The sequence below is a fragment of the Malus sylvestris genome, chromosome 13 (assembly GCF_916048215.2).
Source record: "Malus sylvestris chromosome 13, drMalSylv7.2, whole genome shotgun sequence".
Lineage (NCBI taxonomy): Eukaryota > Viridiplantae > Streptophyta > Magnoliopsida > Rosales > Rosaceae > Malus > Malus sylvestris.
Genome location: NC_062272.1, coordinates 18253977 through 18267950, shown reverse-complemented (window position 1 = coordinate 18267950; position 13974 = coordinate 18253977). Strand labels below are relative to the sequence as shown.

Below are 13974 nucleotides of genomic sequence, written 5' to 3'. Positions count from 1 at the left end.
TCAGTTTAATTGACGTTGATGAAATCTTATTATCCGTACGATCGATGTACCTACTTTTAGATGATAAGTGTTGACAAAGTCTGAAATGCATGTAATAAAATTGGAAAAGGGTGGCGGGCGGGAAAAGCTCATGTGACAGAATTATTTAATTCCAAGTATGACCAACAATCTCCTATCGATCGGGTTCTGAAAACCTTTGAACTCATGTCATCATGTAAGGACTCAACATTTCTCAACCACTGTGGTAAATGACCACTTACCTAAAATCCATTGATTAGAAAGGTGAAATTCGTAATACAATGATAATTCAACATTTCCTAATGTAATCTTAGAGATGGGCAAAACTCATCATTTTAGTTCGATCTTGAGTTTGTTTCCTTTATTTATATTCAGTAATCTACAAATTATTAGAAGTGTACATACAAAAAATGAACTTCAATGAAAAAAAAGAATCGTAGTACTACAGTTTAGTGATATTCATTTTCACTTATAAGTGAGAGGTTTTAGATTCGATACTCGCCAAAAACGAATTTAAACCATATTATTGTTAGCCTATTATAAAACTTAGTCCACTCCCCATCTACAGTCCCTTAATGTAGATAATATCAATGTTTAAAAAAAAAAATCAAAACATGAAAAAAATATTGTCATATGTTTTCCGCTTTTTAGGTTTGTCATACATGAAAAATTAGGTAAGTGATAACCAAGAAAAAATTGTTTATCCTTTACCTATTTTTCTTTCACACTCATTTCTTCTCATACCGATTCGCGATTTGTAATTCTAATGTAAACATTGACATAAGTTGATTGATGTATCTCAAGACAATCTTGACACTCAATTATACAAAAAAACGCGAGACTATTCAGACTAATATGTGGTATACTGGTATGTGCCTTCCAAAACTTTCTCCAAATATAAGCCCAAATTTGAGATGGGGAAGCTTTTCCCTCACGGCATTAGCTGCCTCCAACCATTTTCATAGCTTAGTTCAATCCCATCCCACCCATATCAGATTTTATCTTTTTACATTTCTTATTATGCATTGATAATAATATATATGTGTGTGTGTGTGTGGGGCCATATCAGATTTTATCTTTTTACATTTCTTATTATGCATTGATAATAATATATATATGTGTGTGTTTGTTGGGGGGGGGGGGGGTGGGGTGTTACGGTCCAGGGACACATGTTTTTGACACATATTTTGACACTCTTTTTGTAAGGCTTACTTTGTAATGTATTCCAACGTCCAGACCCCCTATATTTTGTAATTTGCTTCAATTTATTCCATATATATATTGCTAGGAAGACCACATATGATGCTGCCTCAGAATACCATCTTACGTGGCAAATGATGTATACAATCAACCATCCAATGAAATAAATTCATTAATTGATGTGGCAAGTGCATCATATGGTATATGAATGTACAAAAATGTAGTCTCTATAGCATTTTCCTTGTACATTGATGCATGATACATGAAAGACATAAAATGAGGTGGTGATGCTACTCCGAAGTGGCAACTAGTACCTGTGAAGCTCTGCTCTCTTTTGCAGTGCAATTTTTGACTCTTTCTTGCAGAAGAAGGCAGATACCTTCGTTTATCTTCAACCAAGCTTGTTCTTTCAAATCTACTTACTATTCTCAGATTAGCACATCAATCCAATTAAGTTAAAAGAACCTACACACTAAATATATATGATTGCATGAAGTAGATTTGTGTCACTTACATAAACAATGTAGCTCTAATCAAATAAACTATATGAGGTAAGATGAATGGAGTCAACAATTCATGAGCAGATTTATAAAATGTAGTGTAGATTGATAAGCGTGGAAAAACAGTCTCATACAATATGATCAATGCAGAAATGCAGAGGCATCAAAGATAAGAAATTGATTCACTCGTAGAATTTTCACGTAATACAAAAATGTCTCTCTCTAAGAAGATGAGAGGGTTTTTCTCATTGCAATTCTAAATAAAAATTAGGGAACTTTAGCGAAAAACTCCTGGTACTATTCACTTTAACGAAAAACCACATTTTTACACTAAAAAATCAAGAGTAAACTGCCGATTTGCCCCCTGAACTATCACCCAACTTTCGATTTGCCCCCTGAACTTTTTAATTGGAAAATTAAGGACTTAAACTAATTTTTTTGGCCGATTTGCCCCCTGCTGTTAATTTTTCATTCATTCCATCCAAATTTCTGTTAAATAGAAGCATATGCACAACATGTGTAGGTATTTCGGTCGCTTCATTCTTTAAAATAATTGAAAACCTTCGATTTCTAAAATATAAACCTATGCAAATATGTGTGATTCTATAGCTTTTTTGTCTGAATGTCTAGTGAAATGACGCTTTTGTCCACAAATGAGAGTTACGTGGTTTGCACATGATAAGAGTTAACGTTAATTTGGATGAAATCTATGAAAAACTAATGGTAGGGGGGAAATCGGCCAAAAAAATTAGTTTAAGTCCTTAATTTTCCAATCAAAAAGTTCAGGGGGCAAATCGAAAGTTGGGTGATAGTTCAGGGGGCAAATTGACAGTTTACTCAAAAATCAATCCTGATACTATTCACTTTATCCTTTATTTTCTCCTTATCGTTAAAACTCAAAGTTTTCAAACATTTTTCATTAGTTTTCCTTAAAAACTAGGCTCTGCCGAAAGCTATCTTGCTCTCTCACAAAATGCATCTTTAACTTTGGGATGCAAGAATCTCCTCCCCTCCTCGATGCTTATTCTCTTCTTAAAATTTTGTCCTTCGACTGCATTATGATACTCCCACAGTGCCCCAAATTTAATATAGTTATTCTGACCTTTAAATGAAATAGGCTTCATACAACAAATTTTTAATGAAAACACTTAGTGAACTTTTAATAATAAGGATAAAAACAAGAAAGCAGCGGCATTATCGTAATAATATTGAATTTGGAGTACGGTGGTAATATTGTAAATAAGTTGAAGTTTGGTGACACCGTAATGGCAGAGCCAGCATGGGGCCATTGGTTGTCCTTGACACCAAAAACTTCAAAAACCCATGTATATTTGTTTGTGTATTGTATTTAACCACTATAAATAGCTAAGACACACTAAATTACAGTCTCCGCCTCCTACTTATTCTATTTTCTTCTATCATATTTGTCTTCCTTTTCTCCTTCTTGTGTGCGATTCTATTGTGAGCACCTTGTGCGATTCTATTGTGAGCACCATGTGCTCGATGATATACCTTAGTTGATAAGTCTTGGCAGTCTTCAATAATACTCCATAGTATCCTGCATCCACCCTCAACAAGCCTCTACAAATAATAGTAGTTGTCGGCATAAGCTTTGAGCATATGTTGGTAAGAATTAACAGGTACCTACTGGGTGTTCGACGAAATGGCTCAATGAAGATTTTTTGGTTGATATTATGACTCCCTTATTTGAAAATCCAGACATCAGCAACTTTTTTTTCATAAATTTTGGGCAACTGTTTCTTCATAAATTAGTGGCATTTTCTCAAATTTAAAAACAATTGCCTTACAACTGCATTTGACTAAACCTGTTATAGGATTTTGGTATATAATTAGGGTAGTGTTATTCACACACCTTTTTTACCTTTTACACTCCTCCAGTTAATTTATGTCATTTGATAATCTTCAATTTATTCGATCCGATGGTCGATAATTAAAAGGTGTATGTGAAAGATGAAACACTAGTGTATGAATAGCACCATCCTATAATTAACTTGAAAATTATTCGAAAAGAAAAAGGATGATTTGAGAGCTTAGCAAAACGCCTCATCATTTGGAAAAGAAGCAGTCTTCCAAATTATAAAAGAAAAATGTAGAGCTGGTAACTTACTAAAGCAGTCAAGTGTATACAAAAATTTGACGTCATAATATTTAGGGTAAATTACACTTTACCACCTCAAGTTTGGAGTCGATTTCAATTCCTTACAACATCTTTAAAACACTTCACTTTCATACCTCAAGTACTATTTTATTTCAATATAATACATCTGTTACATTTTCCATCCATTGATCTGTTAACAGCTGACATGACTGCCAAATGTGTGCCACATGGTAAAAAAATATTTTTTTAATTTTTTAAAAAAAAGACCTGAATCTTCTAAAAAAAATAAATAAATACAGAAAACGCAGAACCCACCCCCACCTCCCCCGCAACCCCTCCCCACCCCTCTTCTCCCTCCTTCTAATCCCAACCACCTCCCTCTCCTCCACTCTCTTCACCTCCCCTCCCGTCCAAAAATTCACCCCATCCCACCCCACCCCATCTCCATCTCCACCTCCACCTCCCCCGCAACCCCCTACTCCACCCCCTAAAAACTCCTGCGAAATTCTCCATGAGCTCGTGTTCTCCGATACCAATTTCGAATCGTCCAAGTTGACTCACGAGGAGCTCGCGCTTCTCGTTCTATTCCCACTCCCTGAGTTTGACTGCGCTGTGGTGGCGTCGGATCAAGACTGGGTCGCCTACCTGTCTCATCTTGTGCAACACCCCTCCATGGAGGTCCGAGTCAACTTGGCCGCATTGATCGAGAACATCCTGGTTGGGTCACGAACGGTGGGGCTACGAGTACAGGTTAGGGGAGCAGGGTTCGGATGGGGGAGAACGGTGAGTGGGTGCTGAGCAGAGCTCAAGGTAGAGGCTGGGCTTGGCGCCGACGAAGGTGGATTAGAGGCCCTGGAGTTGCAAAGAGAGGAAGAAGGTGGGTGCGAGTTGCAGAGGAGATAAGAGGGAGGGAGAAGAGGGGTATGGAGGGGTTGCGAGGGAGGTGGGGGTGGGGGTGGGTTCTGAGTTTTCTTTTCTTTCTTTCTTTCTTTTTTTTTATTTTTTTTTATTTTTTTGAGAAGATTCAAGTTTTTTAAAAAAAAAAAAAAATTGCCACGTGGCACACATTTGGTAGCCACGTGGCACAAATGTGGCAGTCACGTCAGCTCTTAACAAATCAATGGATGGAAAATGTAACGGATGTATTATATTGAAATAAAATAGTACTTAAGGTATGAAAGTGAAATGTTTGAAAAATGTTGTAAGGAATTGAAATCAACCCAAACTTGAGGTGGTAAAGTGTAATTTACCTTAATATTTATTGTGAGTATCAATCTCAGTACCAATGGAAGTGCACTTTTACTTTGAGGTTGGAACAAAAACAAGAAGTAAAGAGAAGAACAAAAATAAGTACTGTCAACGTTAACAAACCATTGCTATATATTTAGCTTTACACACACACACACACATATATATGTCATACAGAAAAAACATAAATATAATTTTTATTTTCAATACAATTGATGCATGGAGATTATTAGTTCAACTCCTTATTTCATTGTTTCACCTATCCTTGCATGTATGAATTAACCAATTACAGGGACCCTGGTAACAATACCATGTTTATTGACCCAAACTCGAACCTTATCACGTCGAAAATTTCCAGTGACAACATTCTTTCTTTCACAATCACAGCATTGACTAAATGATTCTTACTCTCGATGGTTGCTGATGAGTAGATTTTATATTATATACTTAACCCTATTCTTAGTATATTTTGGTTAATATTTTGGAGGAATTTTGATACTTTGAATTGTATTTTCAATATAAGATTTTCGACTTCCTCTGGAAACATAGTCAAATGGATGAATTTTGGAGTAATTCCAATTGGAGGACGTTTGTGAGTCACTTAGCTTGGTCATATCAAAATATCAGATTTTTCCAACAAGCGGTTATTTTCTGTCGATAGAATAAAGAAGCAGTACGCGGTGCTGGAAAGTGACGTTTATCGGCTTGAATTGCATTTTTGGAGCCTAAGATGGCCTCTGATGGGTTCGTGGCCTTCTGGAGATGTGTTCAGAAAGTTCTTATCTTATAAAATAAAAAAAAAAAAAAGCTATCTTAGGCAGGATTTGGAGGAGATTTGAGGCTAAAACGTGGCTTGACGGTTTCCTTGCAGATTCTGTTTAATTAGAACTTTATTTTCTAAGTTATTTTATTATTATTTAGTTTCCTAGTTGGAACAAAAGTCTATATTTATTTTACTCTTAGGATTGTGCGAATAGGAGGGGTTTTTAAAAGGTTTGGCCGGTGCTAGGGTCAGGCACGTTTCTTTTATGCAACTTTGGAGACATAGAGAATTGTTAGGGTTCTTGAAGTTTTTCCACTTTAAGGTGTTTTCAATCCTTTTCTTTATAATGATATTTTCTATGATTTTAATTATGAATATGCGTAACTAATTCGTTTTGCTAAGGCGAAGCCTTGAGCCTTAGCATAAATATGTAATTTTTATTTAATTGCTTATGATTGATTGCATGCACGCTTTGAATTATTGATCACTGTTTTAAACTATCTAATTGTCTTGATGATTGGCCACCATTAGGATCTTTAGAAAAGTAATTTGATGCAATTTTGGTCGGAATGTTCCCTAAAATTGGCTCTAGCTTCTTGTGGTTGATAATTGTACGTAATTTCACTTAAGATGAACACCACGTCTTAAGGGTTGCATGGTTTTTCAAAGGATTTTCATAAAGCATAATGAGTCTTTCATGTTCAGATTTGATCCGAACGTCCGAACGGATTGCATGTTAGATATACGTTCTATGTTTGGAGGTTCCAAGTAGAATATAAATTAGGAAAACCTAACCTTCAAAGTGGAATAAAAATCATAAGTAATTTGGTAAAAATTCATAGGATTGCTAGGTAATGGTGAAACCCTAGTGCTTTTCTAAATTGGTATTTAAAACTCTTTTCTTTTATCATATTTATTTTTAATTAAAATTCGTTTTTAATATTATCCAATTCCAAAATCTCTTTTCTCAATTTTTAATTCTAAGCAGTTAATTAGGAAGTGTTTTTACATAATTTATTAAAATAGCCTTTGAGAAGAACGACCTATCATGAGCATCTATACTACAATATCCTTGTATTCTTGCAAGTATTTCATGTGATTTTAACCCTATTTGCATAGGTTCTAAAAAATCATATCAGTTGCCTCCGCCTCTGCCCCCTTGGCTCCGACGAGCTCAGGCCATGAATCCTTCCCTTCATATTCAGATGACATCCTAGCAGATCGCCTTTGTTTTATCTAGAGTACTAGTTTTGCTCTCTGTGTGCAGTATTGCTTTGTGATGTATTTGGGTGGGGAAGAAATGTGCATTCATATTGGTATCATTTAATGGATAGTAGTTGGTTGTTACTGACTCTGGAGTTGCGTAGGCCGAACGTTAATATGATTTGTTTTCAAACGTAATGTGTGTACAAACCGTACCGCCAAGATTGTGTAGTCTATCTTTTTCGATCCGGATGAGCATGCATGTACTAGCAAAACGAGGAATGATAAAATTTTGGTCAATAGTAGTTATCAAATACAAAACTGTTTCAATTCAACAATATATTCAAAGTCAATTTAATTTTTCTTAAAAAAAAAAGTCAATTTAATTTTGTTGCAGGTCAAAAAAATAATGGGATGCTAGCCATCTTCTCAAATGAGCCTTCTCGGCTCTTTTACTCATCTTGCAATGTTGTTTGATAATCGAAATCATTCATTTTTTAGTTCACCCTATAAAGATGAACTAAGAAAAATATCAACCAAATTAAAAATTGTTACTGTTCGATTAATGTTGTAATTAAATGAGGAACATAGTTCGTCTATTTGTTAGATAACAATTAGATGACTAAACGATTTTGTGACACCATCATTTGAATGTGAAAAGCTGCTTTTAGGCCCCTCAAACTTTAGCCCCTCTTAGGGCTGGTTTGGTATTGCTGTGCTTTGAAAAAAAAGCTGCTTCTGCTGTGCTGTGAGAATAAGCAACTGTGAAATAAAGCAGCAGAGTGTTTGGTAAATTTTTTTGTAAAAGTGCTTTTGAAAAGAAAAAAAAAACAGTATTATAGTGATTAGTAAACTTTTATGTAAAACAGATGTGAAAAAAAAGCTGGGTTTTGCAACTTCTTGTTTTTTGCTTTTTTTCGCCCAAAACTGTGAAAAAAAAGCTGAAGTTGAATGTTTACCAAACACAAAAACAACTCCCAGCTTTTTTTTATACCGGTTTTTTTCATAATCACCTTAGTACCAAACCAGGCCTTAGCCCAACCCCCCAAAACCTTAATGTCTTCTTCTTCATCAGTTTAGGCCGAGTATTCAGATGCATAGTTATTCTTTTAGCCCCAAGCTTGGTTCTTTTGGATTCTTACTTGTGATATGATTCCTCATTTTATTCCTATTCTAATCCATCTAACTCAAATAAAGTCTTATATAAGTACTTAGAAACCCTAACTATGAATGATAGTGAGGAAACACTTGAGCGCTTGTATCTGTTTTCTTATCGAATATCTTTTAGCTAAGAAACCTCAGACGTTGTTCATATTGAATAAATCTAGTACATTCATGTTGTGTGATTGGTTTACTTTTGTACTTTTTGACTGCATCTCTATTGTTTCACGCTTGTTCTTTAGAGCGAATCGAGGATCAGATGAATTTCCTAACAATTCTTCAAGTCGAGTGCAAATCAACAAACCACTAATCACAATATCCTAACAAATAGTTCTTTTTAACTGGATATTTATTCACTGATTCTACTAGTTTATGTCATGCCTAGTTTCGCTAGCATCAATTAGCAAGACTGCTCATATTTCCAATGCAAGTAGCACATGAACAACCGAGAGCCAAAAAACCCATAACATTTTAAATTTACATGTGTCATCACATTTGATAACACTACCAACTAATCGTCATGGTCAAAACCCAATATCATATCATGTACAGCCCGCCATAATTTTATCTTCAAATATCATATAGACAGTAAGAACCCAACACCAAGTTGCAATTAAATCCCCACCACTTGGATCAAACATGTCACTTGGGAGAATTGACCTTTTGATATTTAAGAGATTTAATAAGTTGAAATAACTCAAAACCTGTAAAATTAAATCATAAAAGATCAAAATATGAGCAAGTCTGGACACATAAATATACACGAACACAGCTTGTCTGGACATATGCAAAAAACATCTAAATACAATTTATAATTAAAATTTCTACTCACTTAGATTCTCTACACGAAAAGACAAGTGTAGAACAAATTAGCAACTGGAAATAAAAGAAAAGAGATCGCATAAATATGAATATCACGGATCCAATGCATTTGTTTATGTAGAGAAATACGGTAGAGCCTGACAGACTTCTTCTAGGTTTTTTCTCGACCGTCATTTCTCTGTATAAACAAATGAAATGAACCCTAAAAGCAGGAGGGTGCCGCCGTAACAAGCTCTGGGTTTGAGTACGGATCCATCACTCTAAAGGAAGGGTTGATGTAATGTAATCTTAGTATTTATCCGAAACATGCGCCAGTGCGTACATTCCATGGAAACAAAGCCCTAGTCGAAGTAAATGGTTATGGTACCTAACATTAAAAGGCCCAAAAAATCCTTTGAGCTATTTAATTGTAACCTTCTGCAACGTTAAAACTTATAAAGTGTAAATGGAGGCGGCTTTTGGCGACGGCAAGTAAGAGTAGGGATAGCCGCTGACGTGGGTGACTATGTTGCTGGCGGCGGGGACTGCCGATATTAGTGTGGGTGGTGACACGGTGGCTGCTAGTTTTTGTACTTTTATTTCGTCTCTTACAAATGAAGAGGAATACAACTAAACCGTATTACTAATTGACTATTTTGTTTAGTTTTATTAAAAAGTTAACGGGATGAAAGCTAGATTAAATGGGTGGACATTGTTTAGTCGTCGAATCCTCATTAATATGGTAACCTAAGTCATTAATAAAAGCAATATTTGAACGCATTACGGGCCGGAACCGGATCCAATCATGTTGAGCCCACTAATCAATGTATTCGGACCATTGAAATTTGATTCAACGGCTACAAACAGGGAGCTCTTCTAAAAGTTATAATAATTGTAACCGTTGAACCAAATTTCAATAATCCAGATGCATTGATTAGGGGGCTCAGCATGGTTGGATCCATAGGGGATCCGGTTCCCAAATATTGGACCTAATTCAGCTGGCACTTGCCAAGTGTTATGTTTTAATGTCGTTGGAAAACACTTTCATGCAAAACAACTGGATTTTTTTTAGGGATGTGCTATCTACACACCTTATTTTACTTCTCACACACCCCTTGATAATTTCTGTCCGTTGATCTTCTTCAATTCATCCGATCCGACGGTCGAAAATTAAAAAGGTGTGAGAGAAGTAAAACGGGGTGTGTGAATATCACATCCTTTTTTTATTGTCTAATTGTTCAATTCAGCATACTATATATCCACACGATTATCGATATAGGGCTTGATCCTACGAAGGTGAAATAATTAAGGATTTGTTTGGATTTTTAAGACCTATTGAATTACTAAATTATTTAGCTACATTCACAAAAAATATAGAAAATATAGAGATCCAAATTATTTAGGGTTTAGCTCTACAATACATTAACCTTAGGTCCAACCTAAATCGTTCATAATTCATTCAGATTCAAGGGAAGACAAAATTACTTGAGAGATGTCTACGTGACTTGATTGAAATTAATTGGGTCGGTCAAATTTGAAGATAATTAAACACATCTTCCAAAAGCAATTTCAAACATGCTCGTAATTTTGTACTTTGCTTTTTAATTTGAGTTTCACTAACTCGTGTTGGTTTGTTTGAGAATCAAGAGATGGGTTCGTTTGAGAAATCTTCAGTTGTAATAATTGGTAAGTGTCTTATTTTTCTTTTGACCAAGTTGAAAGTCCCAACGAGATTTAAGGACTCGATGGCAATGTGGGAGCGTGTGTGCATGTAAGGATGACGTGATTATCCGAATATTTTTTCTTAATCTATACTTTGATGAAGTTGAACAGAGAGAACAACAAATGAGGATACCAAAACAACTTGAATCCTACATATTGAGCTTCATATAGGAGTACACGGAAGAAAAATTCAATGCATGGAGAATACTACGACTCCTTATTTGCATTAGAGAAAGTACAAACATAGGATTACAAGAACCCAATATATAATTTGGATATAATTAAGTTAACCAATGATAGGCACCCTAGTAACAAAGCCATCTGTATCGACCCAAACACGAACCCTATCAGCTACACATCGCAAATCTGCTGGTACAATGGTTCCTTCTACCACGATCTCAACCTTGACAGTGGAATTCTCCCTCTTAATTGTTGCCTTCGCAACGGTACCCTTGGCTCCCAACAGCTCAGGCCATACATACTTACCTGCATTATTTTAATATGAATTGTACTATTACATGCGCGCGCGCACACTCTATATATTAAACATATACTTGTTCATTACATACCTTCACTGCCCTCACATTGCTCAGATGCCATCCTCGCTCGCTTTTCGTTTGAGTACTTGTCTGATCTCTCTTGTAAGATATATTGTTTGTGATGTATTAGCTTAAGGAAGAGGAAGAGATAGATGCATATTTATAGAAGTGCATATACAACTGGATAGCTTATGGTTTGTCGTCATTATTGACTATACATTTGAATGTTAGTTAGAAACTCTGCTTTGTATACTTATCAGCGTTTGAAATATTCATGAAATGGTCAGTATTTTCTTTGAAATATCCGGAAATTTAAGGATCGATATGGAAACTGGGTGAAATGCAAACTTCATCCTATATCGACAAAATATAGGAAGATCATTAATGAATCTCGACGATATTTACCTATTCATACATACAAAAATTAATGTTGCCAAAACACATTGCAGATTTTCAACTTTTGAATTTTTTTGAGAAAATTTCTCTAGTTTCAATTAAATCTGAATGAGTTGATATGCTCTGCTCATTACAAATTTTCATAATTTCCATCGAAGGCAACCAATAACGATAATTCCATCGATATTTTTTAGAAATTTGCACATTTATATTTCCAACTATATCGATATTTTAAAAGAAAAATTAATGAAAATGATTTGAAAAATTTGAGTTTTAATCAAAATGACAAAAATGTGTTGTAAGTGAATCGTAACATGAGTGACTTTTTAGAATAAAAATGTCATTTTTCGTTAAAGTGAATAGTATCGGGATTGTTTCGTTAAAACTTCATATTTTAAACCCTAATACGTTACATTTTTATAAAATTATTTGATGCCAAAGCAAAATGATCGGTGGCATATCCAAGATTCGCTTTAGGGTCTTTTTATGGTTCACGATCGGTGGCCATAACATGTGGAAGCAAAATGAAGAATATAAAGTTTTGGTTTGAAATAAAGAAAGTATATTTGGTAAAAAATAAAGACAACTTAAGGTGCAATTTGTGAATAACGACGAAGTCAAGTTTATTGCCGCTTATGAATACTTGTTTGTTAGATACACGTACGTCCTTTGATGATAGACATAGTTGACAAAATTTGGACATCAAATATAGGGAGTTTGGCTGCATTTAAAACTGAACGGCCGGGCGCTGCCGAAATAGGAAGTCTTAAGCTCGTTGCTGTTATAAGAAATTTTAGACATTGGAAAGACTTTTTGTTACACGGAAACTTCAACTTCATGCTCATGGTGGAGGCACGGAAACTGAGTTTGTTACACGCTATTTTCATCTTCATCTTCATCTTTGCAATTGTGTCTCTCATGTAAATCATTGGGTTTAAAGCTTATTGCTTTGACTGGACTTTTTATTTTTTATTTTTTGCTTTTTTCTGGAATTGGGTTGTTGAGGTTGGGTGTTTATTTGGTTGAGCAGATGGATGGGGGCACGTTTGTAAAAAGGAATTTTGTCTTGATTAATGTGATTCGATTTGTACTAGATTCACTAATTAATTCACTTTGTCATCTTTTAGTTTTACATTATGTTAATCCGAAATTGGATAGGGATATTCGTTATTGGTAACCATGGAAGACAATGAAAGCTAGGAGGTGCTTGAGAAATCTATGGAGATGTAGATGAAAAAGACGAAGGTGCGAAGGAGAATTTGAGAGAAATACCCACGACATATCGCCGACATAACAATTCCCTATTGGCAACTATCTACAGTGATTATCAACAATATTACGTGAAAAGAATGTGTATCCAAAATATATCAATAATAATGCCTATATTTAGGTAATATAGCTATCATATAGGCATCGTATAAACAATATCTACACTATTAATACTATATTCGTATCAACATCCATGCATGATCAAAATGGTTCATGCATTTTACATGTTCAATCAATTTAGTCCTCGTGTTTTCAATTTGATCAATTTGGTCCATATGTCTTACTCTATTAGCTAATGCGGTCAATTCTGTTAACTTGCTATTAAAAAGGTCATTTTAGAATATTAAAATCTTCAATTCCGTTAATTTCATGTTAATTTACGAACACCCACTCCACTAGTACATTTCACTTATGGTAAGGATTTTATCACTAACACTACGGTGTAATGATATTTCTTTTTATTTTTAAGTAAAAGATATTGAGTTCAACTCGTGAATTCGATACCTAATTTCAAACATGGTGGCCTATGTGGGCTTAGGTTAAATCCCCTCCCTTACATTAGGGAATCGGTGTATATAAAAACTGATGCAATAACACTACCTTGTGGGGGCCCATTTGTGCCAGGTCCAAGACTTCACGGATTTTTCTTACAAAATTGATGAAAAATGTCAGAGTGATTAAAAAAATTAATTTTGGAGGATCAAGTGACGCAAATTAAGTTTTGGATAGCAGAGTAAAATTAAAATTGAGTTTCACGGGCACTGCAAAAAGTAAGTCTATTTTTAACTGACTACAACTACGAACCTATTTCATATACTCACAGCGTCGAATGGACCAATCTCACCAATGGAATTAGTGGTCAACATCGGAGCTTAACAAGCCATGAGCTACTGCTTTGAGGGTGGAACAAAACAAAGGGTACAGAGAAGAAGAATAACGAACTGTCAACTTTATCGAACCATATAACATAGATGCAGAAAGGGAAATAATTTACTATTATCAATATAATACTGATGCATGGAGATGGATACAACT

General features: G+C 35.0%; 1 protein-coding gene across 1 annotated transcript; it reads right to left on the bottom strand.

Annotated features, from left to right (window-relative positions):
- Positions 1-10865: 10865 nt before the first annotated feature.
- On the bottom strand, positions 10866-11445 carry LOC126595727 (glu S.griseus protease inhibitor-like). The gene is made up of 2 exons (XM_050262036.1): positions 11305-11445; positions 10866-11221 (listed from the first exon to the last, which is right to left on the bottom strand). The coding sequence occupies exons 1-2, from the start codon at positions 11333-11335 to the stop codon at positions 11022-11024; spliced, it is 231 nt and encodes a 76-aa protein (XP_050117993.1). The 5' UTR covers positions 11336-11445; the 3' UTR covers positions 10866-11021.
- Positions 11446-13974: the final 2529 nt, after the last annotated feature.